Source organism: Anabas testudineus, chromosome 15 (assembly GCF_900324465.2).
Source record: "Anabas testudineus chromosome 15, fAnaTes1.2, whole genome shotgun sequence".
In the NCBI taxonomy this organism is placed as follows: domain Eukaryota; kingdom Metazoa; phylum Chordata; class Actinopteri; order Anabantiformes; family Anabantidae; genus Anabas; species Anabas testudineus.
Window position 1 is genome coordinate 8,648,465 of NC_046624.1, and position 25,882 is coordinate 8,674,346.

At 41.9% G+C, this 25,882-nt stretch overlaps 1 protein-coding gene across 2 annotated transcripts in view; it reads left to right on the forward strand.

The window, feature by feature from the left end:
• The first annotated feature begins 167 nt into the window (after window positions 1-167).
• Window positions 168-25,882, forward strand: part of slc35f3b (solute carrier family 35 member F3b) — a 33,723-nt gene continuing 8,008 nt past the window's right edge. Inside the window, exons 1-2 of one of the 2 annotated variants that reach the window (XM_026356016.1) lie at window positions 168-268; window positions 1,141-1,355. In XM_026356016.1, the coding sequence (XP_026211801.1) occupies window positions 171-268; window positions 1,141-1,355 (313 nt within the window). In that variant the 5' untranslated portion in view covers window positions 168-170. Of the gene's footprint in view, window positions 269-1,140; window positions 1,356-18,337; window positions 18,478-25,882 lie in introns of those variants that run through there. The other variant, XM_026356015.1, reaches the window with a different exon arrangement.

Consider the following 25,882-nt stretch of genomic DNA (forward strand, 5'->3'; position numbering starts at 1 on the left):
CCCAGCAGCATCCAGAGCAGAGCGCACCCCATAAATGTTGAAACAGTCTGCACAGAGGTGGCCAGGCATATGTTTGTGGGGGTGAGGAGGAGCAGGACGACGGTGATGTCTCCGTCAGGCTTGAGGAGGATTTAGATTCCCAGTAGCTGCCCCGCGTAGCGGCCTTGAGGATGTACGGTGATGGTAAGGGCACCGTGTGGGACCGGGTCGCACGGCCACACCGGGACTGTATGTGCTACCTAGGACCTCCTACTACTTTGATGCCGATGTAAGACATTTAAACTTTTACTAATGCAATTCTGTGAACGACAGGAGTCAGGCTGCACCTGTTGATTTTCAGCTGCTCTAATAAGTGCTGGGACTTTATTGGACAGTGGCACTAAAACCATGAGCGTCACTCTCTGTGTATGTGCTCGATGTTTTGAATTCAGCTGGGTTGTGGTCTAATAGTCTTTCTGTTCAAACGATCTGCTTGTGTTTTGGTTATGAAATGATTCGCTACACACCGATGTCTTTGTGTCTGACTCGTATTTTGCGCTCACATGTTTCATAACAGCTCAGAGGCTCTCAGTTCAACACTGTGCCACTTTGTCAGGTCCATAATACTTTATTTAGAGACTGTGCTTTTGTTTCACCTCGTCCACTGGACCCAGAGTATCGAGTATTTATCTCCCCGCTGTGATACAATGATATTGGACAGTGGGTTGGGGTCGGTTTTTGCGCACCACAGTGTTTCCTCTCCGTCCATTCAAATCACTCTCGATCGATTCATTAGTTTGAACTTCCTATAGGCCTGTAATGGGAGTTGCACATAGGAGCTGCACAGTGAATAATATACAACAGTTGCAGGAGCAGTCACTTTGGGTTAGTGTCTCCCGCAGTGGTGTTGCGCGGACGCAGGGCCAGTGAAGGATGATGATGATGTCTGTACTGTACGAGAGAGGCGCTGCAGGGGCCGCTGACGCCGGCCTCTGTGGAGCACACAACACGGACTTTCTCGGCTTAGCCAAGGAGAACTCTTGTTTCATCAAGTCACACACACACACACACACACAAAAAAGGGTTTCCAATCGTTTCTCTCCCCCTTTTACCCCCAGCGGTCTCACTTCTCACCGCTTCCCCCTTGTTCTCTCTTCCCAGCGGGATGCACAAGTCTCCTGACGTGAGCCCCAGAAGGCTTTCGGACATCAGCCCCCAGCTCAGACAGCTCAAGTACCTGGTGGTGGACGAGGCCATCAAAGAGGACCTCAAGTCCTCCCGCTCAGTCGAGGACATCAACAGCGCGTCCATAGAGGAGCGAATACTGCGGATCACCGGCTACTATGGATATCAGCCCTGGAGTACGAGCTACAAGAGTGAGTCAATTAACATACAAGAAGATGTGAAGCCCTGTCACTGTCTCTGGTAGCATACATGTCTGTATTTGCACTGCTGGCCCACACAAGCAGTCTATTGGTGCTTCTCACACCTGACACAGACAGAAAACGCAGAGCAGCACTGATGAAGGTGGTGCAACAAGAAGTGCTGTTGAGCATCACTGAGCTTTTGAAGGTGTAGCTTGATGGTGTGGTCTAACTCTAGCATGGTTTAGTGCTTCATGTGGGCGGGTGGATCTACCTTAACACATGCAGGTTACACACTGTTGATGGGAGAATTAGCAGAGGGATGGAGGAAATGAAACAAGAGCTGATTTACTCAGGGTGTCAGTCACCATGATGCCCATCTCCTTATTATCACTGCATCTAAATTTGCCCTCTCCCTCCATTAGTTGCTGAAGCATGTGTTGCGCTTGGTTGCTGCAGACAGAGGAGCTAATGCTTGTTTGACTGGATGCATATTGGAGTCAGACTGTGGGTAATTTGCTTGGAGCAGGTGTTTTTTTGTTTTGTTTTTTTTTGAAGAAAACCACAGATTTTATATTTCTCGTCTGTATCACTTCAGTAGATTTGCTTTTTTTATTCTTTTTTTTTTTACTTGCACACCATTAATTGCCTGACCTGTAACTGCTGCTGATCCCGGATGAATGACGAGATGAACAACAGTCTTGCTTTCAGCAGCTTTGTGGCTTCTTGTGGAAACGCTGTCTTGTGGGATCTCTGTCTTGCTGTGCAGACTAATCACAGACTTAACTGTCAATCTTTCTTTTTCCATTGATGTGTTATTGCTGCTCTGATGCAAAATCATTCAGTAGGAGTTTGCTTTAGCTTGGTGGCAAATTTTGTAAATTTCACATGAGAGACTGCAATATTAAACAGCCGAACACTACGTCCACACTCACAGACCTGTACTAAACATCTGAAAACTGTAGGATACGGAGATTCAGCTTTAAATTCATCTTTCATAGTTGAGGTTGTGCTGTAGCAAAAACAGATGGCTATTACGTCATTTTGTGCATATAAATGTCAAATAAATTTGTTCTTGTTCAATAATTGATGGACTAGCCGGTGTTTAATATGCTTAATAGCCTAAACCACTGTGTAAAACCCTCATTTTGTATGTGCAGGTAATTTATGCACTTCTAAAAAATGTATTTCAATCTCTCCAGGCAGCTTATTATCCTCTAAGTAACTCACCTTTTCCCATTAAATAACATAATTGCAATTGCCGTTGCAAAAACAGACATAATTAAATGCATTCCTTGTTAGAGTGGTAGTGTTTTTATGAAACTAAATCAGAGTTATGACACAATTTCCCACAAGCACACACACACTTCACATCATATGAGACAAACAGAGGGTTCAATTCCAAAATATGTGCATACAGAAGAAGTAGCTACTTGAGTTATATAGTGCAGTCCGTCCCCTAAAACAGGTTTTGGATTTCATCATTGTCATACTGTAAATAAAATATTTCAAGACGAGTTGCACCGTTGCATCAGGCATTTTTTCGTGTGCATGGCCATCGGGGGGGAAATGTTACTTCTCGGTTAAATGATGTCCCATTTTGCCTTTCAGGAGATCCATTCAGTTTAATCCTGTGTTTAACAAACCAAACCTAAAGTAAAACTTGAAATTCTCATGCTCCAGATGAGCGCAGCTCTCAGTTTATTCAGCCCACCTAGTTGCAGCTGTGCTTTGTCCTGCTAGTCACATATTGGTCTCAACTGGATTGAATATTCCCCTTCCAACACACACACATCCAACAATAGCTAAAGATTGCCAATTTTAGGAGACGAGGGGGGGCGAGTACTTCTCTGTAAAGTGCAAAGTGATGCCTGTTTGTTTCATTTACCACCAACCTTTCCGAACTGACACATGTGCTCTTTCACGCAGGAATAAGCAGAGTGAGAGGGAAAGTGGAGCTGCTAGTTAGCCGTGGCTGAGGCTGAGGATGAGAGGTGGCTGCGTGACTTTCTGCGTGCTGTAATGGATCATCTCAATATAAAAAAAAAAAAACACATAACAAAAAAACACATAGGACGCCGTAATAGCACTCTGAGCACTTCATGAAAACCTTGCTCATTCATCTAACCTGGCCATGAGTCATTTTCCGATGAGTGGTTAACAGAACATTCAAACTCAAAGTAAAATGAAGACCTGCTTTTGATGCAGCAGATTAAAATGAATACTGCAGCTTTGCTTGTTTGGAAACAGCTACTTGCCCAGCTGGCTGTCTTCTTTTTTAAATTAGTTTCAGATTTCTGTGGCATCTCTACTCTGCCTCACTGTTACTTTCCACTGCAGTGGATTGATGAACACATAAACACAGCCAAAATGTCAGAAATCAAGAAATGCTCACTGCCTGAAAAACACTCTTTGTTCACTTTTAAAAGGTCCTATATGGAGGTATTGATACATGTATCAAAGAAAAGGTCACTGGCTACTGGAGAAAGGTTGCCAGAGTGAATATGTTCAGGTGCAATAACTATGTATAATGCATATACTGTACTAAAACATTCACACATTTAGCATAGAAAACAGCAAAACATTTATGCTCCACAGGCTCAATCAGAGAATAATGTAACTGACAATTTATATTCCATGTTCAGTTTCTACATTAAGCACCAGAGCAGTGATAATGCAGTTCTGCAGAAACTCATATTAAATACAATATATTATCTATCGCATTTACTGTTGGATGCCTTGATGGATTTATATCCATCAAGTGTGTTCACATTTGCTGAATCTGAGCTAAATGTAGTCTTCTAAACCTCGCCTCATGTCATGCCATGGTTAATAAAACATTAATGAATGTCTCCACTCACAGATGGATAATAATTTTGCCTGAACAGAAACTGAATTCGAAATTACAGCTGAAGGTTAAATAGATACAAGGGGGACCCGCATATGCAAATAAAAAATGGAAAGTAAAAACTGTCATTAGTGTCATCACATTTCCCTTTGCCTGAGGACACTTCACAAAAATCATTTGAGCTCACATGATACCAGTTGAGATAATCTTGAATTGGGTGCTTTTAGGCTTTTAGTGCTTTTAAGTTTCTTCATTTAATTTATTGATAATTGTTGTTGATTGCGTATGTTTATTAGATTAAAGTAGATGTGTAGTAAAAAAAAAAAACAAACAAATATGAATTCCAAAAGCAAAGCACAGTATATACTAAGAATAGATATTTGAGGATTACATTACTTAAAAGGGAGAGCTGGTTCCCAACTGCTGCCTTAAGTATTGTTGTAAAAAAGATTCCTGAAAAGCAGAACTCAGGTTTTCCAGGCACGAGTTAAGTTACTTCATTTCTCTACAGGAAGAAGATTAGGCCTTCCCTATGTCTCCTAAATGGTCCCTTTAGGTTTGTCAGGTTCCACTGAGAAGTGAAACATTTGTCAGACAAACAGACTTTGTTCTATTCTTAATTTACTTGTGCTATCTATCACAAATGTAATGTCCCCTCTGGTGCAAATTTAGAGCTTCACGAGGCGTGAAATGAGGTTGGATTCTATTTTGAGCACAGGGTTCGGGCACGGTGAGACGCAACGGCGGAGCAGGTCGAAGCAAGCCTATGTACCCATGTACACATTCACTGCTGGCTGTAATAGGACAGCTGGAAAGGGACGGGCAAGCTATGCACTTACTGTGACTGAAGATGAAAATGACTTCTTTGAACTCAAGAAGTCATAGCTTTGCAGATGCTTGCTAGCATTTGCTCAGCTCCTTACAGTAGCGGGCACGTGTACCAGTTTTTATGATAAGAAAAAAAAGCCTCATTAGACCAGAATTAAATGCAAGATGTTGCAGTGAAAGGTACGGCTCACACTTTATATTTGAGTTGTTCTGTCATCACTGTTTCAGGTGTAATCCACAGCTTAGAGCAACAGGCTTGAACTTGTCTGATGGTTAGGAAATGGCACTCTGTGAAATGTAGTCAGAGGAAACTGAAGGTTGCAGTATTATAAGGTTGCAGTTTTAGTATGTCTTTGTCAAATAGGTTTCCAGCATAATGGCACTCAAATCATTTATGACTCCAACCAGCCCTTAAATAAGAAACACTGTTAGAGCTGAATGTTTCTACTTTCAAATTCTGTCCAAGCAGTGCAAGCAAGGCTTCTCCGAACAAATGTATTTTAGCCTTTTTTTTTTTTTTTTTTTTTTCCAAAACCATCTACAGTACAGTAGACGCAGCATTTGTTGCGTAACATCACATCTATAATTGAGATGGATCCATAGATCATCACACACCTGCCCAGCAGACCGGGGGAGCTGCAAATCAACTGTACCACTTTGAAGAAGAAAGCCTCCCGGCTGGTCTCTTTCATCATCTTCTTGTCTTTGCTCTTCTTCTTGTCATCGAGTGGCGCAGATTACCATGGACAGATGGGCGGATGCAGAGGCCACCAATTCGTAAAACAGCATTGTGAAAAAGATTCAGTCTTTATTTTTAGAAGACTGCTCTATTATTGTTTCTTACAGAGTTCGTGATGGAAAGGAGGGTGGTGAACATAGTGCATGAACGAACATGGAGGATTGGTGTACTTCTATTATGTAATATATATGCCAACTGGTTACCTGAGCTTGGTATCGGTGGTGCTTGTTTGTCAGAATTAATCCTGAAAAGAAGAGAGCTAGCTGATTTACACCTGTATCTTTCTTTGTAATGGAAATCCTGGCCAGCTTGATGCCAAATCCTGTCCTGCTGTCATCCCTTTCTCCTCCTCACTCCTTTTATCTACTGTTAATTAGAAGTTGCGAAGTAATGACTCAAACCTCTGCGTAATTAATACAGGGTCTGCTGTGGCCCTGCACAACACATCATAGTCTGGGTTGGCCACAGAGGAGCACGGCAAAGTGTAATTCCGCAAGTAGTTAGGACGCTTCTTCGGGCATCTGGATAAGGACAGGATTGACAGCAACTTTTAGCATCGACACACAAACACAAGCCTTCATCAACTGCTATTGACAAGTGTAAATCTGAGTGTGAGACTTTAAATATAATGTTGCGCTTGCAGTATGTTGAAAAGCAAATGGACATGGTCAATACAACAGAAGAAAAGAATCCAAAAAAGAGACGAGTGACACGTACATCTGTGCCAAATGTAATAAGGAAAAATGTGGACAAGGAAAAAAGAAACGTCAGCGCTATATACTCACTTCAATATTTTTAATCATTGATTTCTTTGGGATCGTGTCTCAACTGACCTAATTATAAAAAGCTGGCCACTACTGTCATTTGCTTGAGCAATCTTGCCGCGCTCCATTTTCAATTTTCACTCATAATAAACTCATAGAAATTTGTCATCTTCATTTACCTTTTCTGCCAGTTGTCCCATTTCCCATCGCCGCCATTCATTCTCCTGTTAGCACATTGCTTTTCATAGTCTAAATTCTCTCTTCATACAGAGTTGGCATCAACCTTGGTGCGTCACCAGCAGCCGACCTTCTCGCTACATTGAGACCTGAGATGCTACAGAACCCAACCATGATCAATGCCTTTCATAACCAGGGGATGCAAAAAAGATAGCGAAGGCACTGGATGTACCTAGAGATACTGTTGGAAACATAGCTCAAAGTTGAAGGAACAGTGGCTGCACTACCTGAAAGAGACAGAAAACGAAGACTAAAAAAGGTGGAGACAGGTGGAGAAAAGGCCTTGAGCTGCTACAACAGGCACTGATGTTTCACTTTACACAATAAAGTGCGTAATGTACACTGAACGTTTTCAGCGCTGGGACTCACTCACTAAAAGTTGCATTTTGTGTTGAATTTAAAGGAACCACTTCGAATTAGTCTTGGTTAGATATTAAAACTGGCCTTGTTTTAAACAGCAGACAGCATACAAATTTTACCAATACACCCAAATTGGAAATAAGGGTTGAATCATTTTCAATATAGTCGATTCATATTGTACAGTTCTGTAGTTAATATACAGTCTACAGTCTATTTCTCATTCTACTGTCTATTACTAACTCCTTTTGACCACAGGGTGACAGCAAAGAACAGTGACTACTTCTTTAAGTGATCATATGTTTTTCATCCTACACCCCAGCCCGAAGAATTAAACCACTAATTGTTCCAGTGGGATGTCTTCGCTGACAGTGTTCAGTTTACATTTATGCTGAAATCTATTCAAGTAAAAGTTATTATGTTTGATTACATCAGTAAACTGTGTGCTGCTGCTGCAGATTTGTGGTGGTGAAATACATGTTAGTGTTGGACATCAGATGAGCAGTTAATTGCCTACAGACAAAAACCCAGAGAGGTTTATTTATATTTTTTATTTGCATCAACTCTTTACATCTGTTTACATTCTCGGCTCTCACACGCAGATGAGGCTGCTTTAATGAACCAAGTAAAGCAGAAAGTACTAAATTACAAATAGTTCAACAGTTGACCCACGGACATTGACAGCTGGGTTTCACCACACAGTATCGCTTTGCTGCAGGATTACATACAGTCCAGATACAAGACTTTGCTGGTAGCAAAGAATGATGATGATGATGACACAGTTATTATTCACTTGTCATCTCTTTATAGTCATGCAACATCTGCCCACAGCACCCTCTCATTTCATGCACCGTCTGACTGATAATCTTATATGTGTGTGTCTGACTGATTATATATAACATGGCGAGACTGGAATCAACCCATCTGTTACCTTACTGAACCTAAATCTATGCCAGTTTCATCCACTCTCTCTTGGTTTAACTTTTTTGAAAGCAGGTGGGGGCATGGGAAAGAGAAATGTATGGACATTTCACCACTGCAGCAAAAATCAAGTGAGCTCAGCATGTGACACTTGAGATGAATTTGGATAGGCTTTCTGTTGTCTGAGGCAAAGGAGAAACAAACAAGAGCAGCGATGCACAGCGTCAGGAGAATAGTCCTAGTAAATATTCTCATCTGGTCCAGTGTTTGTTTACTTATCAGACTTTAAGAATGTATCACCCTCCTGGCAAGGATGTGTTGTAGAAGAAGCAAAAAACTATTATAAAACACAAGTTTGGTTTCACAGGGAAATTCTGCCAGATGATTTCGTAAACTGTTGCCAGACAACCAGTAAACCCAAGAAATAGCCCGGCACAAAACTCCCCATAGAACTAACTAACCGGTTGCATGTGGCAGCTTTTTATACTGCACGAAAAAGGAGAGTAACAGCAAAACAATATTACACACAAATGTTGAACACTTCCTTTTGTTAGGTGGCGTGTTTCCTGATGATCTACACACAACTCACACACTACTCAGCACGTGGAAGATCAAGTTGCTTCCCGAGAGATGTAAAAAAAAAAAAGTCTGAGCAGATCTGTCAGAGATAGAGGATGAGGAACATCAACAAAGAAAACCAAATGGGTGAATCTATTTCCAGAGCCTCAAGCTGCCTCTCTACTGTTAATCAGTGTCTCTGCATGAGAAGCATTATCATTGGTCAGTGTTTGACAGCTGCTCCCTTTTTGTCTGAAATTGTTCAAAGGGGATTAATCCTCACTGAACGCTGCAAGAAGTCCAAATTGAATCCTTTTGGAAAGTTGTCTTTTGTTTATGTGCGCTGTTCAGACTGACATTTAATTAGGGTAGACAGAAAAATGGACTAAAACAAGCTGATACATGTCACTAGTTCCAATCTTAAAGAATAATAAATACTAAATAAATAATACCTAAATAATAAATTGTTTATTATTATAATTATTATTATTAACTTCTTTTCATCCTACATGCACATAAGTGCAACAATTCTGGCAGTTTTAGATTTTAAAAACATTCAAAGACATTCAAAATATTCTATTTTGAAACCCCAGACCCAGAATATTTCCTGTGAGAAACACTTTTGCACCGCTTAATATGAGGATTTAATTCAAGTATTAAATCAAGAGGTCTGTGATGGTGCTGTAGTCAGTCGGTGTGAGCTGTGATAGCCGAGGGAGCGAGTTTTCCCCATGCATGTCACTGTAAGTCATTATTATAACCCCCCAACCCCGAGTGTACGAAGTATTCAACGTGGGTCAGGAAATCAGTCAATTAAGGGAGCTGTGGACATGGATGAGAGACGACAGTCAATGGAGGAGTGCAGAAGGAGCCAGGAAGGCTTGAACCTCCTCTCCCCCTCGGGGGAGCTGACTGGTCCACATCCCTCAGCCCACTACATGCACAGAACAACCACTTAATCACGATGCTTATTCAAATCAAGCCAAAGCGCAGTCCTCCATTTGCCCAAGTACTTACTATGCACAATCATTCCCCCGCTGTAAGGGCCGTCTGACAGATCTGTTTATGACTGAAAATTGTATCAAGCGTTTAAAAGCTTTGATTGCTGCGTTTTTGCCTCCAGTGGATGCCCAAAATATGCAGCTTTGAAGGTGTTTTGTTGCCGTCGAAGCAATGTCACAATGAGAATATGCTAGTTTAAATATTAGTGCTATTAATAAGGCAATTACATAGATAATATCAGGTTATTGAGTTCATTCTACTGTCTACTCTAAATACGAATTTCTTCGTGTCCATTTCTTTAAATGTTCATTTTAGTTCCTGACCAAATGGTTTGAAACACAGGCGTTGTCTTTTCCTCAGTGTGAATTCGAGGTAATTACTGTGGAGAGTGGAGCGTGGTTTGTCATCCATGTTGTTTACACCACTGTAACAGAATAATGAAGAAAACTTTTCTCCAATAAGAACTGATCTCATTGGAATGATAAATGGCCTCGTTCATGTTAATTCTATTACCAGCTGGTAAAGAAAATGACTCTTCCCTGAACCCCATAACAAGCAGATAAAGCTGTGCATTTATGGCTTTGGGAATGCAAGGGCATCAAATTCTATTTTTGTCCAACACTGACTGCTCGCTATTTGCCTGGGTGCTCTCACTGTTTCAGGTTGGACTGAGAGGTGGAGATGAGAAAGAGAAAGAGTGGGAATTTTGCACTACTGACAGCACATACACCACACCTGGCCCTCCAAACACCTGCTGCTGTAGTGGAGGGAAAGATCCTGTAGGTCCACTAGTGATCAAACACCATGTTGAGCGGTGCCTAAAGCGACCTGGCTGAACTTTACACCCAGTTCAAACACTTCAAACACAAAAACTAGCACGTCTGAAGCTTGATGTTAATGTGATTTTACAGGTCAGGAAAGCCTCTTCTTTCCATTTGACAATCAATAAATACTATTCCTCATGACTTGTCCCTAGTGTTGCTGTTGCAGCTGCCAGCTGTGTTAAACAGAACCTATTACCAGCCTTTAAATTATTTACCATGAAACGCACCGTGTTTATGCCTAATTTTTGTCCATCTGCCAGACTCAATGTTCATGCATTATAATTCATATTGCCAGATTTCTGCAGAATTGAAGTGTGCAGTCTCAGGTGGACAGTTTCACTGTTATTTACTGGTCTCATTTGTGCACAGGACGGTCACAGTTCTGTTGGCAGTCTCCATGGCACCATAACAAAGATAGAGATAAGTTGTATCTGTCATGTAAGTCCCATTTCAGTGGTGGGGAAACAGTTGTTGGCTGTAGGGAGTAAATGAAAGGTAGCAACAGGTTCTCTGTTTTCGGTATGTGCAGCAGGAGTCTGAGCTCAGGTCTTTTCTATTTGTTGTTTAGCCACTATAATGAAGATCTGTAGGGTTGACCTGGCAGTTAGTGAGGGTGTCTCCAAACTGAGGGTTAAAGGCCGGATCCCCTGTGCGGCTAGACGTGTTGAAGCATCCTTTAGCAACATAAACTCCTGTCCTGTTTCCTAACCTTTTTACTTAGCAGTAACATACTGACTTTTTAGCACTTCATCCAAACTAGAGAGAGGGGGCAGAGGAGACAATTTTCCATTTTTCTTCTCATGGGAAGAAATTATAGCGACTCACTCTCAATTTTCAAAAGCTTGCTAAAAACAGAACTCTTCCAAATCTTTCCCTGCTCTTAAATCTTTCCCTGCACTTAAATCTTTCCCTGCACTTAAATTTTTCCCTGTGCTTAAATCTTTCTCCGCACTTAAATCCCTATTATGAAAGAATCTTGCCCTTTTATCATGTTAGCACCTCCGGAAATGTACTGAATCTTTAATTAACCCAATCACTGGATTCACTGATGTCTTATGTTCAGATACAGTAAGAAGAGATTGAATTTTTGTCATTGTAAATATCTCCCAGAGATAGCTGAAAATAATCTCCCAAAAATGCAAATTTCACTAAACTTTCCGTAACATTTGATGGAAATTTCTTCACAATTGAATAAGTTATTACTTATGCTGTAAATCCAGTGCAAACGTCTTTCTAGAAGCATTTTTAATATGTTCCCTAAATGATTTTTCATGTTATTTTGGTGTTATTATTTATTTTTTAGTGCTGTGAGTGCTTTTTTTTTGTCACCTCACTATGAAGAATGTATCTTGAAAAGAAAATGGCAGATCACAAATGGGAGGGAGTGCCTCGCAGTGTGACAGAGCTCTGTGGATGCTGTTAGTATTTTTCACCTCCGTGTGTGTGTGTGTGTGTGTGTGTGTGTGTGTGTGTGTGTGTGTGTGTGTGTGCATGGAATAGTGTGTTCATCTGGGATTGTTCTGCACGCCCTTGTGCTTGTAAACGTGCATGTCCTTTTTATGTAAGTGTGGTGCGCGGGTCATACTTGTGTCTGTTCTGTGATTTCTCTATGTGGGTCACTACCTTTCATTACTGTTGTCCCAATTTTTTGCTCCGCTGCTGAGCAGCAGTTTGAGTTCTTGGTCATTTTTCATCCACACTCAGACAAAGTGCCTTTGTATCAAATTTTCATCAGTGAGTCCGTGTGGTTACAGTGCCCCCTGCAGGCACCATTACAACTCTACAGTGTCAGGATATAGTTTCCATCTATGTCAGTTGAAGACATTTACATGTAGGATTGACCTGTATTTCCATACAGCAATGACAAAACAAAGCAACCTTTGAACTTCACACACAAACACACACACACACACACAAACACACACACACACACACACACACACACACACACACACACACACACACAAAGTTCAAACATTGCTCTCTCTCTCTCTCCCTCTCTCTCTCTCTCTCTCTCTATATATATATATATATATATATATATAATATATATAGAAACATTACATAACTTAATACGTTTGAACTTCATGCCCGCACTTTGGAGGCTCTGAAAATAAATGCAGGTGGCAGAGAGAGAAGCTTTTGGAAACCCTGCCCCGTAATTACAGCAACCGAGAACAATTTGAATAATGTTAAGCACAGTGAGATAAGTGCAGTTTAGTTTCAGGAGAAAAAAACAAACAAACAAACACCTGGAAGTCTTTTTCTGTTTTTGAACCACAGATGGAGCTGCATGTTAAAAATGCATTAAAAAGTTCAAATGTATTACTTGTAAAATAAATTACAAGTTGAAGACCAGACGTGCAAATTCAATTCTGTTCAGGCTACATTACCCACTTGTCGTGCTTTAGCTTCACAACAGAGGGAGCCAGTGCCATTCACTGGACGTCTTAGGTTATCTTGAGCAGGCCCATTTCCCTTCAGACGGGCAACTGGGAATCAAGCAGAAAGATTTTAGTCAGACAGTGTTGTGTCGAGTAGGCTGATTCCTAAACCAGCAGGATGAGTCTGAAAGGGAAATGTGGTTACACTGGAGAATAAAATAATGAAAAATGTGTTTGCATCGGAAGTGCTTAAAGAAGACATGACACTCTGAAGCGGCAGCTGGAATAGCACTGATACTGAGCAAAGACTTTATTCCAGTGTCTAAGATGTGTTCCTGGGACATTTCCCACACATAAGGTTCACAACCTGTGTCCAATTTACCTGACAAGGTGTTAAGTTAAATTTTTTTTAGCCATCTTGCACGAGGTGCTGCTCAGAATCATCCTTGTCTCAGATTCGGCCGTGCAAAGCACTGGACAGGATCCATGCAGACCAACTAATAACACAAAATAAAGCTTGTCCATGTTATAGCTCCAAAACAACCTTGATTGGAAATGAGAAATGTGCTGTCAGAGTCCGATTCCTCTAGTGAGATGTAAATTTAATGGAGACGCACTCTTCCTGATTAAGCGCGGACCGGCAGGGTGAAGTGTGATTATAAGGGCTATCACAAGATGTTACAACCTGACAGCATTTAATAGATTCTACTAGACTTTATTACCTGTGGTTGTAATTAAGTGCTAGCACCACGTTACTTCATTTAAAAGTGGCAACCAGTCTTGCTGTTTCTGTCTCCCTCGCTGTGTTTGAGTGGGAAGAGGTCGTAGGATCTCTGACCTGTGTACTCTTCTCCTAAACAAGTGCCCAGTCAGACTCTTTATTTGTGTTTGTGTATGGCTGCATTTGCAGAAAAGTGTACATACCATGTAATCTAGTAATCTGTAATCCAATTAATAAACCCACAGACAGAATTTAATTTTGCAATAGCTGTTATCTGTGTCTGTATCTGTGTCTCTATGTGTATCTATTCACACTTGAAGCATCATGGTGATGGCAGTTTGAGTGCAAAGTTACAAGTGTATGTAAAAAAAGCAATGCAGGTGTGGGCCACCATGTAGGTCTGCAACGTGCTGAGGCCATTAATCCAATAAACTGCTGTTGGTTGCAGTACCTTGACAGTCACTTGTCTCCACAGATGAACTCTGTCTGCGCTGAAGAGGTAAAGGGCCCAGGGAGAGGGAAAGTTAATTTGACTTGACCTTCCTGGTACTTGAAACAAGTTGTTATTTAGGACTCCCCAGGAGTCGTTAGGGCGGCGAGACAGACTCCTGGGTTTTGTACTGCTCTCATGTTTACCAGCTCCTCTGCCTGTTTCCCATGCTAAGCAGGAGCAGGCGCGACCTGGAGAGGAGCAGTGGAGGCAGAGATAGTTCTGAGAAGATAACCAACTTTTTTTTCCTGGGGGAAGCAAACAATGAAACAGCACTGCCGAAATTACATATTAAATAATCATCACTACAGCATCAATATTCATCATAATATTAAAATGAATTGATGTATTTCATTTTGTGTGTACATGCCCTGATCAGCTTTGCTTATACAGCAAAATGATTTCTGATCATTTTTAATTAAATGGTGAAGATTTTGCAGAAAGTAACTTAATAATTAATGAATTTAAAGGGCCATTGAGATACGTACTAACCTTAGCAAGGTGAAAGAGAAGTGAAGATATAGTACTGTATATACCCTGCTCACATAAATTGAACAGGTGTGAAGCACATTCATTTTGCAAGAATTAACATATTTAAATTAGAATGAATAATTAGAGTGAAAACTTTAAGTATTATTATATAAGGCTGAAGGGGATGTGAGTATGCATAGAAGATTTAATGGTAATTCATATAATAGTTGTAAATACCCAAACATTAACCTGATGTTGCCACAAGGAAGGAAGGACCAAAGACTGAAGTTCATAGTTATGGAAAGGTCAGAGTATTGTGATTAATATTAATAGTATATTAGTTTATACTGGTTTCGAACACAAATAGTAAGTGAATTAGTCGAACATTTGCTGTGTGGAGCTCACAGAAACATTACACACAGAAAATTAGCCGCTTTCAACATGTTGACATTTGGGTCTGAGCTTCCACAGTTTAGGTTCTATAAAGCTCACATTAAATAGTTGTTATTGATGTTGTACAATAAATGGATTTGTCTTAAATCAAGCTTAGCTGTGCGATTGGACAGGAAATGTCAATAACACAATGATTAAGGTCTTGGCAAAGACACAACTACACTCACACGACTGCCTCAACCAAATCCCCGCTTTACAAATTGAGCTGAGCACGTTTGCTCCCATTGGCAGTATTGGTTTGTATAGATGAGACGAAAAGCAATTATTTACTCTCTCACACACCTTTTAGCACACCGAGCCAATCACCTTCCATTATCAATCTTCCTGATTTGCAGCTGAAGCACTTTTATGAATAATCAACAAAATAATGATCCCTTTAGTTTCTGTCTATGTCCATCATCAATTCAAGCATTCAGTCCTTAGCTTATGGTCAGATACCTGCTAGTGTTTGGTGCTAAAAAATGTTGAGTAATATGTTGAACATGTTGGAAATTATACCTATTAAACATCATCATATTGGCGCTGTCTGCATTGAAAAGCATAGCTGTGCGAAATTGCAGCCTTGCATAGTTGCTAGTACCATATGTCTGCACTGTCTCTTTATACGAATCAACTTGTCTTTAATGCTCTAGTTTGGGGGTGGTTCAGATTTGAATAATTGTGGAGCACTCAAAACACATCCTCCATTTCTGTTTTTCCATATCTAAGCACTTTATTCTGCTTCTTGCGTTCTGTGATGATTGTGTTGGCTCAGTTTCTCACTAATTTCTTGTTTGCTCTTTTGCTAACTGCAGAGATTATATAGTCAGATCTCTTACTCTTAGAGCTGCCTCGGTTTCCCCTTTAGGTTCACAACAGCACTGTTGTTCAGAACGCCATACCCCTTAATGTCTTTTATGGTGTGCATTTATTTTGTCTCCAAAAAAAAAGCTTTTCATGCAGCGTTTTTCCACATTTGGTTGATTCAGCCGTAAACAGGAACATTACGGCAGAGCTAGTTGATGCAGTTACAAACGGTTTGACCTGGGAAATGGCTACTGTAGCTTTCCTCATTATTCAGCATGAATAAACATAAACCTCTTTGGAGCACACGAGAACATTCCACTGAACAAGCAGGAATAATCACCTCAGATCTACTTCTTCTTCTACTGTGCTGATGCAGAAACCTCAAAAGATTCGGCTTTTTATGCGTCTTAATTGCTCGCGCACGCTTCTCCCTATTCATACACAGCATACGAGGCTGTGTTGGAGAGAGACACTTGTCGTGTGGCGTCTCGGTGGACGGGCTGGTTTGATCCTCCTCCGTGTTTGCAGATAAAAGTCTATGAGTCACTGACTGGGATCTTTTAATGATCTCACCTATTTCCGCCTCCTTGTCTTTTCTATCAATAAGAGCGTGTGCTCTGACTGAATCTTCATGTTCGTACCATGCTAAGCTTCTGAAAATTGACAGTGAGAGTTACCAAAGACAGCTCGCAGCTGCAGAGCACACACACACACACAAACATGACATGGAATCTTTCACACAACAACAAAATTCATAGATGACATGTTTAAAATGTGTATGTGTCAAACATCCTGTACTGCACTCTCACTTCATTCACTGTGAATCTTTGCACAGCATCAGGAGGAGTGAATAGCAATGGAAAATAGGAAAGATCCAGTGGATTTGCTGAGGGACATCAGAATGGGTCTGGGCAGAGTTTTTAGAGCTCCCTGTCCTAGTTAGACAGGGCAGGGGATTCTTGCATGAGTGTGAGGTAGACTCCAAGCAGTGAATAATTCAGTGCAGTTTCCTTAAAGCATGCTTGCACTCACTGGCTTTTACAAATACACACATGCAGAGCCACTGCAGACACGCATAAGTACGTCTTTAAGGACGTTAAAACGGGGTCACAGGGACAGCAGATGCATGTTTAGATCAATGCTGATCTCTTCTATTTGATTCTATTTGTATCACTGACAGCGTCTGATGCATTATGTGTTTGTGTACAGTGGCCTCTTGGGAGTAAAACACCAGTTCCCTCAGGAATGACATGATAACAATACACAGGAAAGGTCCTATTTCAGTTGACCAGCTCTGCACTTTGAATCATCAGCTTCGAAACCAATTTACTTTTGTTGGTTGTTTTGCTGCTTCAGATTTATTATTATACAGGGGCTCAATTCCACACAATGCACAGCTTAGGTATAAAATCAATTCAAATATTGTATCATCATTATAAGATTCTGTCAACGTGGACACGGGCTGCCAAGACAGTTTTATTGTCACAGACGTCCTTGACCTCAAGCTACGTTACATAAAATATTTCCATAAAGTTCAACACGACTTGTCCAGGGTGCACCCCACCTGTCGCCAAACAGAAGCTGGGATTGGCTCCAGCAACCCTGTGACCCTGAACAGGGAAAGCAGTTAGGATAATGGATGGATGCTCGATGGATGTGCAGATTTAATTTTGCAAAAGGAAGGCACAGATACTGGATCTGAAAAACAACTGAATGGTCTGACAAGTAGCCTCAACACAGAGTCCAACTACTGTATACAGCAAAATAAATCAGTCTTCATTTCCAGGGCTGATTGTGCAAATTGTTGAGAATTCTGTTATTAGGTTGATATTTAATAATAGCTCACTGTGATATGACTCTGAAGGATTACAAATGATTTTATCTCTACATAGACTCTCTTTCCGTTTTTACCTTCTTATATTGTCTTCATTAAAGTCAGATCTCCATGTAGCAAGACAAAAAAATAGAAAATAGAATAGATGTTGATTAGATTATTCATGTTCCCTATGAATACATTTAAAGATATTTTGTGCATATTATCTTGTTCCATCGACAGAAAATAGACAAAAATCAAAAAAGGGAGAAATGTCTTGATAAAACAGAGAGTTCACTGGTTGTAGCCTGTAATTATTTTATAATATCAAACCCAACACTAAACGAATTGACTTAAAACATTTCACATATAGCTGAAACTCTCATTAAAGTCCTCTTAAAAACTACTATTTAAAGGCTGTGCTACACAGCAGGGGTGTGGGGACCATCACTGAGCTTTAATGCGGTCCCCACATAACACAAAGACTCATTTCTCTCTCATCAGTCGCCTCCAGCTGGAGTGGATGTGAGGGTGGAGGGAGACTGATGGGCTGTGTGGCGTAGTCGAATTGCAGCAGTTGCCAAACTGTACGTGAGGAGAGACCAACCAGGACGCACTGGATTCAGCAGATTTGGGGAGGGAAGGCAAGTGGAGGAAGAAGGTGGGGGTGGGAGGGGGGGGAGGAGGTTAGAAAAAAGAAAAACCCATCAACAGGGAGTTGGATGGATCCGAGGGGACAGAGAGCAGGAGTCCGGCTCTAGAAGCATCAAGGGTCCCATCAAGAGGTCTGGTGTTTGCACCAAATCAGCTTCAGGGATGTAGTCGAAGCGGTTCAGAGCTCAGCCCATCCGAGCTCATCATCATGAAGAAGCACTCCGCACGGGTCGCCCCTCTGTCCGCCTGCAACAGTCCGGTGCTCACCCTCACCAAGGTGGAAGGTAGGGGGGAGTTGATCCCCGTCTCTAACCTGCAGCTGCTGTGTTTATTATAATGACAGGATACTCTGCGCTATATTTAGCAGCATCTCTTCTGTAAATCCACTGGAGACAGGATTTCAGCTGAAATATTTCTCTAGGGGTGGGGGGGGGGGGGGGGTGGGGGGGGGGGGGGGATGGGCTGGGGGTGGGGGGATGTAGCCGCGTATCTGCCGATCTGAGGACCGGACCCCGGCCGCTGTTTGAGACGAGCGTCAACTTCAGCAAATCTCCGTGCGAGCGGGATGAAGCCTGCAGGGAATCAGTGAAGCGTGCAACTTATTGTTCAATCTGTGATGCAACAACGTGCAATTTGACATCGGACAGCGTCCTGTGTGTGTGTGTGTGTGTGTGTGTGTGTGTGTGTGTGTGATCGCATCATGTTTACGATCTGTGTGATGTGACACCAAGTGGAGTCGGCTATAGACCTGTGTTCTTTAAATGACTGTGTTACTGCATTGATTTTTATTTATTTATTTATTTATTTTGGAAGCAGCACGACTCACGCCGGCCTCATGATCGCTGCTAATTTCCCTGGTCCTCCGGGAGGGTCTTAAGTTGTTATTGCAGCAGGGATTCCCCCTCAGCACTCTCCACCCATCACAGTTAAAAAAATATCATTAAACACGTTACTGTCCCTCTGTCACCCTGTGGGTTGTACAGTCTGCCTCTGGGAGATTCAGGATGGCTCTTTTCTGCTTTGCAGAGTCGCTCTTTTATCTGCAGGAGAAGGGACATGTCCTGCTAACAGCATTAAAAGGACAACTTCTCTCTGACTCCTTGCATGTGTGGTGTGTTGATGCATCAGTCTCACCCGACCTGATGATGTGTGTGTGTGTGTGTGTGTGTGTGTGTGTCACACCCCTTCCTTACTGTGCAGGAAACCTCCTCCTCTCCTCTCCTTTGCTTCATGCTTGTGCTGAGGAGCACTGTTATGCATGTTTTAATCAACCCCTTGTTCTTAGTGACCGACATAATCACAGAGCAAACGCTGTCTGTGCTGCTGGTTTCACTTTATTTCAAGTTAGATTTGATACAAACGTTACAGAAATGTACCAAATCGTTTACTTCCCGCTCTCTGTTTAGTAGTTCGTCAGTCAAAACTCCAGCTAAAGAGCTTAACTAAGACTTGTCAGTGAAGCTTAACTCAGCCCATGCCAGTTTCCTGTGAGCTCCCAACAGCCTGGTGTTTTAATATGAGAAATCTGCATTCATAATTTATGACTAGACCAGCTGCTAGAATAAGAATGAGCCGTTTCCATGAAGTTCTGTATGGACCCTGCAGTAATCTGTCATATTAACTGGAGCTGTTTAAACCTGCAGTATGTTGAGTCACCTTTAGTGTATTATTAGTGCTAATGCACCTATTAGTGCGAATGGCAGCTCGAAATAATTCCCCAGAATAACCGAGACGGTGGGTAATTTGACGAGCTCCTATATGCAGAAGAAACAGTGTTGTAAATGTGTGTGTGTGTGTGTGTGTGTGTGTGTGTGTGTTAGGGGTTGATACAGGGCTGTGAATCGTAAAAAGGGAGTCAAAGCTGTGGAGTTTATGGCGTGAGCGCTCGACTCCCCCATTTCTGCAGCTGCTTTGAAGGAGGAGGGAATCACAGGGGGCCACAGCGGATCAACACACAGCTTTTCAGAGACTCTGTTGCTTATGTAACACCAGCTCCAAAACCTCTGTTCTCCTCACTAACAACCTGCTCCCAACTGTATTTTCTTTTATTTATTAATTTTTTTTTGTTTAGTTTTAGATCTCCAGCGGACCTTCTGTTTTTCTCTTCATCTTTTTTTGTGTCCAGTTATCAAGGGTTAGGATTAGGTTTTCACGTTTGAATGTAAAATTCTACTTTTCCTAAGATGGAAAAAAAAAACGCAAATCAAAGTGGTACAGTTGTCATCTCGAGGCTAGTGACGCAACAATCTATCACCAGGCAGCGACATCCCAGAATCTGTGATCGTTTAATGTCGCTTGATTTTGTTTTGTCCGATAGCCACAGGGCCAACGCTTCTTCTGTGTGTTCTTGTGGCAGCCTCACCAAAACCAGCAGCCCCCTTTGTGACAATTATCGCTTTCTCTTTGGTACAGTGCTTCGCTTGTCATGTGTTGTCAGCTCACAAAAGTCCTTTTAATCTCCGTAATTTCATTACGTGCTTTAAAACAAAACAGGCATCTTGTAAAAGTGAGTCAGTGCACATACGGTGCATCACCGTTACAGGCACACGAACCTTTGTGCAGAACTATAACCACTGAACAACCTTTATGAAAGATGACGATTTTATTGTCCAGCAGTTAATTGTCTTGTGATACTTTGAGGATTGAAAGACTTTTCACAGTCATTATGGGACTAATTGCTTTGTGTACATCTTGCTTGCAGTGATGGATGTAAAGCTGGTTACTTTGGCCTGGATCTATCCACTGTTTGTGCACAGTGCATGAGTATCAGCTTCATCTTCATGAAATGTGTGCATCCAACAAGATTTGTCAGTAAAGATTAATTTATTCATCTGAATAAATGATCTAAAAAGTAGTGAAATCACAGCGTTAAGGCATTAATCATTTTGACAATTCGAGGACACCAAAACCTTAAACATAAAAATAAGATGACGTGCAGCATCTTCCGTCTTATACTCTTTTACATTTGTCTATTTGTATGTAAATAAGTCCAGTATGGCGATAACGCTGCATCTGCTGAAACAAAGGTCAAACATATGCACTGTTTATGTTTTACCCTGCTAATAGAAAACCACCAGAAGCAGTGATGACTTTAATTTTTAATTCAGGCTCCATTAAAACATTAGGTCTTACTTTTATCCTTTGACCCTAATTGGAGTTGACTTTGAAGGTAGTCAGAGGAGTAAAACGGGTGCATCTTCCACAGTCTAAATTCATTTTAAAAGCAAGTGAAACAGACCTTTCTCTCTTGATAAGTGTGCAATGAATACACAATGACAGGGCTTTTATTTTATTAAGAAGTTTTTTCTCAGCTTCATCAAACGCAGAGCACCCGTTCAAAGAAAGCTATCAGTTTACACTGCAGCAAACGAGCTTTTATTGAATAGATGGATTGATGTTCTGGCACTAAATTGATTCATTGTATTAGTTAATTTGAGGTTTGCTGCCATGACTCAGAGCAGCATATCTCCCTTGTTTCTTATATAAGAAAATACCTTTGTAACAGTGTAGTAGTGCTTCATATTTCAGCAAAATCCTCTGCGAAAAATGTGTAAAGGGAAGCTCTAAGCTATAATCCTAAATTGAGAGAGTTGATCCAAAAGCTTTCTTCAGGGTGCAGGAAGGCTGCCTATCCTCTCCGAATGTCTAATGCAGCCAGTAGACCAGATGGTAGAGTTGTGGTGTGCCTAGAAGACTAATTATTACTAAGCTGAAACAACATAATATTCCTACTATCCCTACAGCAGTTGAACTGTGACTAGTTTGCAAATAGCGTCAGCAAAAATACGTGCTGTGCGCTTTGTCGCCTCTCATCTGTCTGAGTTTGCAGTTGACTCCATTTAAACTGCCTTCTTCTTTTAATACCATTAAAAAAAAACGAATCACTTCTGAAACTGTTTGTGTCACTCCCAGCAGTAATGTGATGAAAACATTAAGCAGGTTCTGAAAATAGCCATAGTTGAGGTGTAGGGAAGCCTGATAGAGCGGCCTCGGGGGCGCAGGGAGGGAGAAAATACAGTGTTTGGGTCGACACTCAGAGTGTACACCTGCGGTGGTTGCCTATCCATTACTCCAACAGGAGCGCTGTGGCCAATCTTTTAAATATTGATTTGTCGCGGAAAGTGCTGGGACTCTTGCCAGTTTGTCTAACTGCAGGTCCATCACGTTATATTCACTGCTGCGAAGGGGACTGCAATAGAGGGGGGAGTGAAGCTTCACGACCTGTGCCAAATGTGAATAATTGCTATTACTTTGCTGTAGCACAGAGTGCACACACACACACACACACACACACACACACACGCTCCGTGTACCTGCTCGCAGTGTTTTGTAATGTCACTGTGCGATGAGGTGTCAGAGGGCTGCACTGTTGACCTGTGTCATGGGCATCTGTTGGAGCAGCTGGGCAGGTCGGGGCAGTGACAAACAGTTTGCTGTTCGGTGCGGAACTTGCTCCGTTGTCCTTCGAGGCTGAAGGAGAAACCGGGAATTAAGGAGAGCAGGATCAGTGACAGTTGTCCTGCCCTTGTCTGGGTCCTCAACCTTCAGCCCATGTCGTCCCGCCGCCTATGAGCTGGTTGAAGCGGCAGGGTGTGTTTTCTGCCTGTCTCTGTGTTGTGTTATTGAGCGGGACAGCTATGTCAGATGAGCCCGCTCTGGTGTGTTGAAAGGCCTCTGACTGACGGCATGGCCTGACCAAGCTGTCACAGCCAAGCATCGCCAGCTCCTCCTGCCTGTCAGGCCCCGGCATTACAAAGATCGTGACAGCTGTCTGTTTGTGTGCTGCCTGTCTGTCTGCCGTGACTGAACTACCATCCTTCTGTCTCGTGGCTCCTGTAGTTTATAGCTATAGCGAATTCCTAGACGTCGTCTCAGCATTTAAAACCAATACAACAAACATCTTTTAAAGAATCCACCAGTGACTTACATGTCAGAAGTGACAAACCAAATAAGTCGGCGTCAGATGGAAGGATTTATTTTTATCCAAATATTGATTTAATGATTGATGCTGTGTGACAGCCAAAAATATATTTAAACATGAACAAAGACTCTGCATTGGTTTCTGTGTTTTTCTCCTACGAAATGCAAAGACAATACAAAAATCAATTATTGCCTCTTTTATCACCTATTGTTAAATCTAGACATGCAGATAGTGAAAACTGAGATGTCTTAATCCACACAATCCTTTAATAGACTATAATGCAAGTGACAGCTATTGATAATAAGGTGAATGGTATGGATTTAAGTGTTTTATATTCAGTAAGGGAACTCACATTATAATGTTAATGAGCCTCACAGAATGAGTAAGTTGCATCAGTCAATTCATATTCATCACCAGCAGAAGACAGTAAGACAAGAGGACGAGTTCCTCTGGAGTGTGTATTGGTGATTGATCTGTTTACCCTCTTGAATCAGTGAGGTGGAGCGCTGCGGTACACTCACCAAACAGACAAACCTCTCTCTCACCTCAGCGTCTCCCAGTTAGTTCAGGTCCCGGTGAAGCCGTCCCAACAGTTGCATGGGCACCTTGGCAAACCCTACAAGCATGATGCTGTCACCCCCCTGCCGCCTGTGAGGATCTTTGTTCCTGTTCTGTGAGAGGCAGGATGGCACAGAGAGAGGTACAAGGCGTGGGTGGTGGCCTGTTCAGGGAGCTACACTGGGGCACAGCGGCCTGTCAGTGGGCAGGTTCTGTGAAGTGTGAGAGCAGGCAGTCAGGCAGGGCTCTGCTGGCACGTTTGGGGTTTGCAGTTATCAGCAGGAGAGATCTGCACTGCAGAGACTGCAGGGGGAGGGAGGAGAGCAGGAGTGGGAATTTGACTGTTGGGAGAGCACGAGAGCATGGAGTGAAATGAAAGAAAAGCTGGAAAACCAGATAACTGATTGCTAAATTAATCTGCAGTCGGAGCACTTCAACGTTGTCCCATACTGGGAGAGGAGCTAAAATTGAATACACAGCCTATGAGGTGCTCAGTGTATGAGAGGCAGTTGGATGATCACTTGAGATAAAGATGGATGTACTGTGCCTTCAGTAGTAAAAGGAAGCATTCATCTAAAGATTTTCACACAGAAAAGACCCACTGTCATAAACCAGTCTGGTCTAATATAAGTGATGTGGATATCATGGGGACATCTTTTAACACTTTCTCAGTTTTTGAGACCAGTGCTTGATAAAATCCATTATGTTAGAATAAATCACTGGATTCATTCTAAATGAGTTTTAGTATGCACGGTATGCTGTGATGGATGATTAGATATAAAGCACATGCAATGAGGCCAAAGATTGTACTTCAGCCTGTTCGCTCTACTGCAGCCATCTTGATGTCAAGGGGTGACTTGAGCAGTTGACATTTGATTAGGAACAGGCTTTTGGTTAATTATTTAGCAGCTACAGGCAGCGAGTCTTTCAGTCAGGGTAATTATGTCTTCAAATGTTACATGCGGAAGAGGCTTTCCCTCTCTACTGACCCAGCTCTCTCACACACTGAGGAGTTCAGTGGACCCTATTGTTCATCACTAGCTGTTAAGGTTGATACAGTACAGTATCAGCAGTAACTATCGGGCTTTCTGTGAAAAAAAGCGTATTCAGTGAATAATAGTCTGGGTATTTAATCATAGCAACATTAATTAATTATTTACTGTGTTTAATTCAGACACAGAATCTTTTATATTCAACATTTACTTCTATTTTATATATAGTATTATGCTCACAGTGTGAGAGTGCAGCCTGTGATGGAAATATCATCGGTGGCTATCGCTGGGTCCCAGCGCCTCACTGGGGGCTGATTGACTTGGCCCATCACTGCAGTTGGAAGATTAAACTGTGCTGCAGTAAGGAGCAGCGGCCAGGGCCACGGGATGTGGGACGGCGGCCCAGGAAGGACAAAAACTGGGCAGCATATACAAACAATGACCTTCACAATGAGACAAAGAGGCCCCGAGCTCAGAATAGAGAAACTTAATTCTCAACCCTGTGCCCCAGACTTAGTTAGACATCCACGTGTCTGTGTCTTTTTTTGGTGTTTGCTGACTCATCATTTCAGTGCAATAAAAGACAATGATCTTGAATCATGTTTTCGTTTGCTGCCAGCTACCAGCTTGGCGCATGTGTAGTACAGTGCAATTACATCTTAATTGCATCACAGTTTCTACGTTTATTTGCAGTAAATACATTTTTTTTGTTGTGCATTTCAGTAGAGAACCCGGGGAAGCCGGGACATTGGCATCAGAGACAATGCCACTTCACCAGGGAAGTTAATGTGTGAAATGATATGAGACCACCTGTCAAGGTCAGCAGCAGTTATCCCAGGAAGAATGAGTCACCTCACTGGGTGTGCTGGATGCCCTCTTAAACAGCCCTTCTGTAAAATATGCAGCAGACTGATTATATTAGATAACAGGTGCCATTCGACTGCATATGTCACACAATAACACGGTCACGTACCTACTACTGGTACAGTAGGTGACACAGGACAAATAAAATAATATTTGATGTCTTGTGGATGCTGTGCAATGATAAGCGTGACTACAACTTAAGTTCTATTTATTGTGGTCTCAGCTTTTTGAGGTGCGATCTATATTCCAGTCAGCTGTGTACAGTGCAGATGAATCAGCAAACGTTTCCCTGCAGCACACTGTTACCTCTGGAAAGACCGTTAGGGAGATTCCTCATTTGAAACTTGTTGGAAA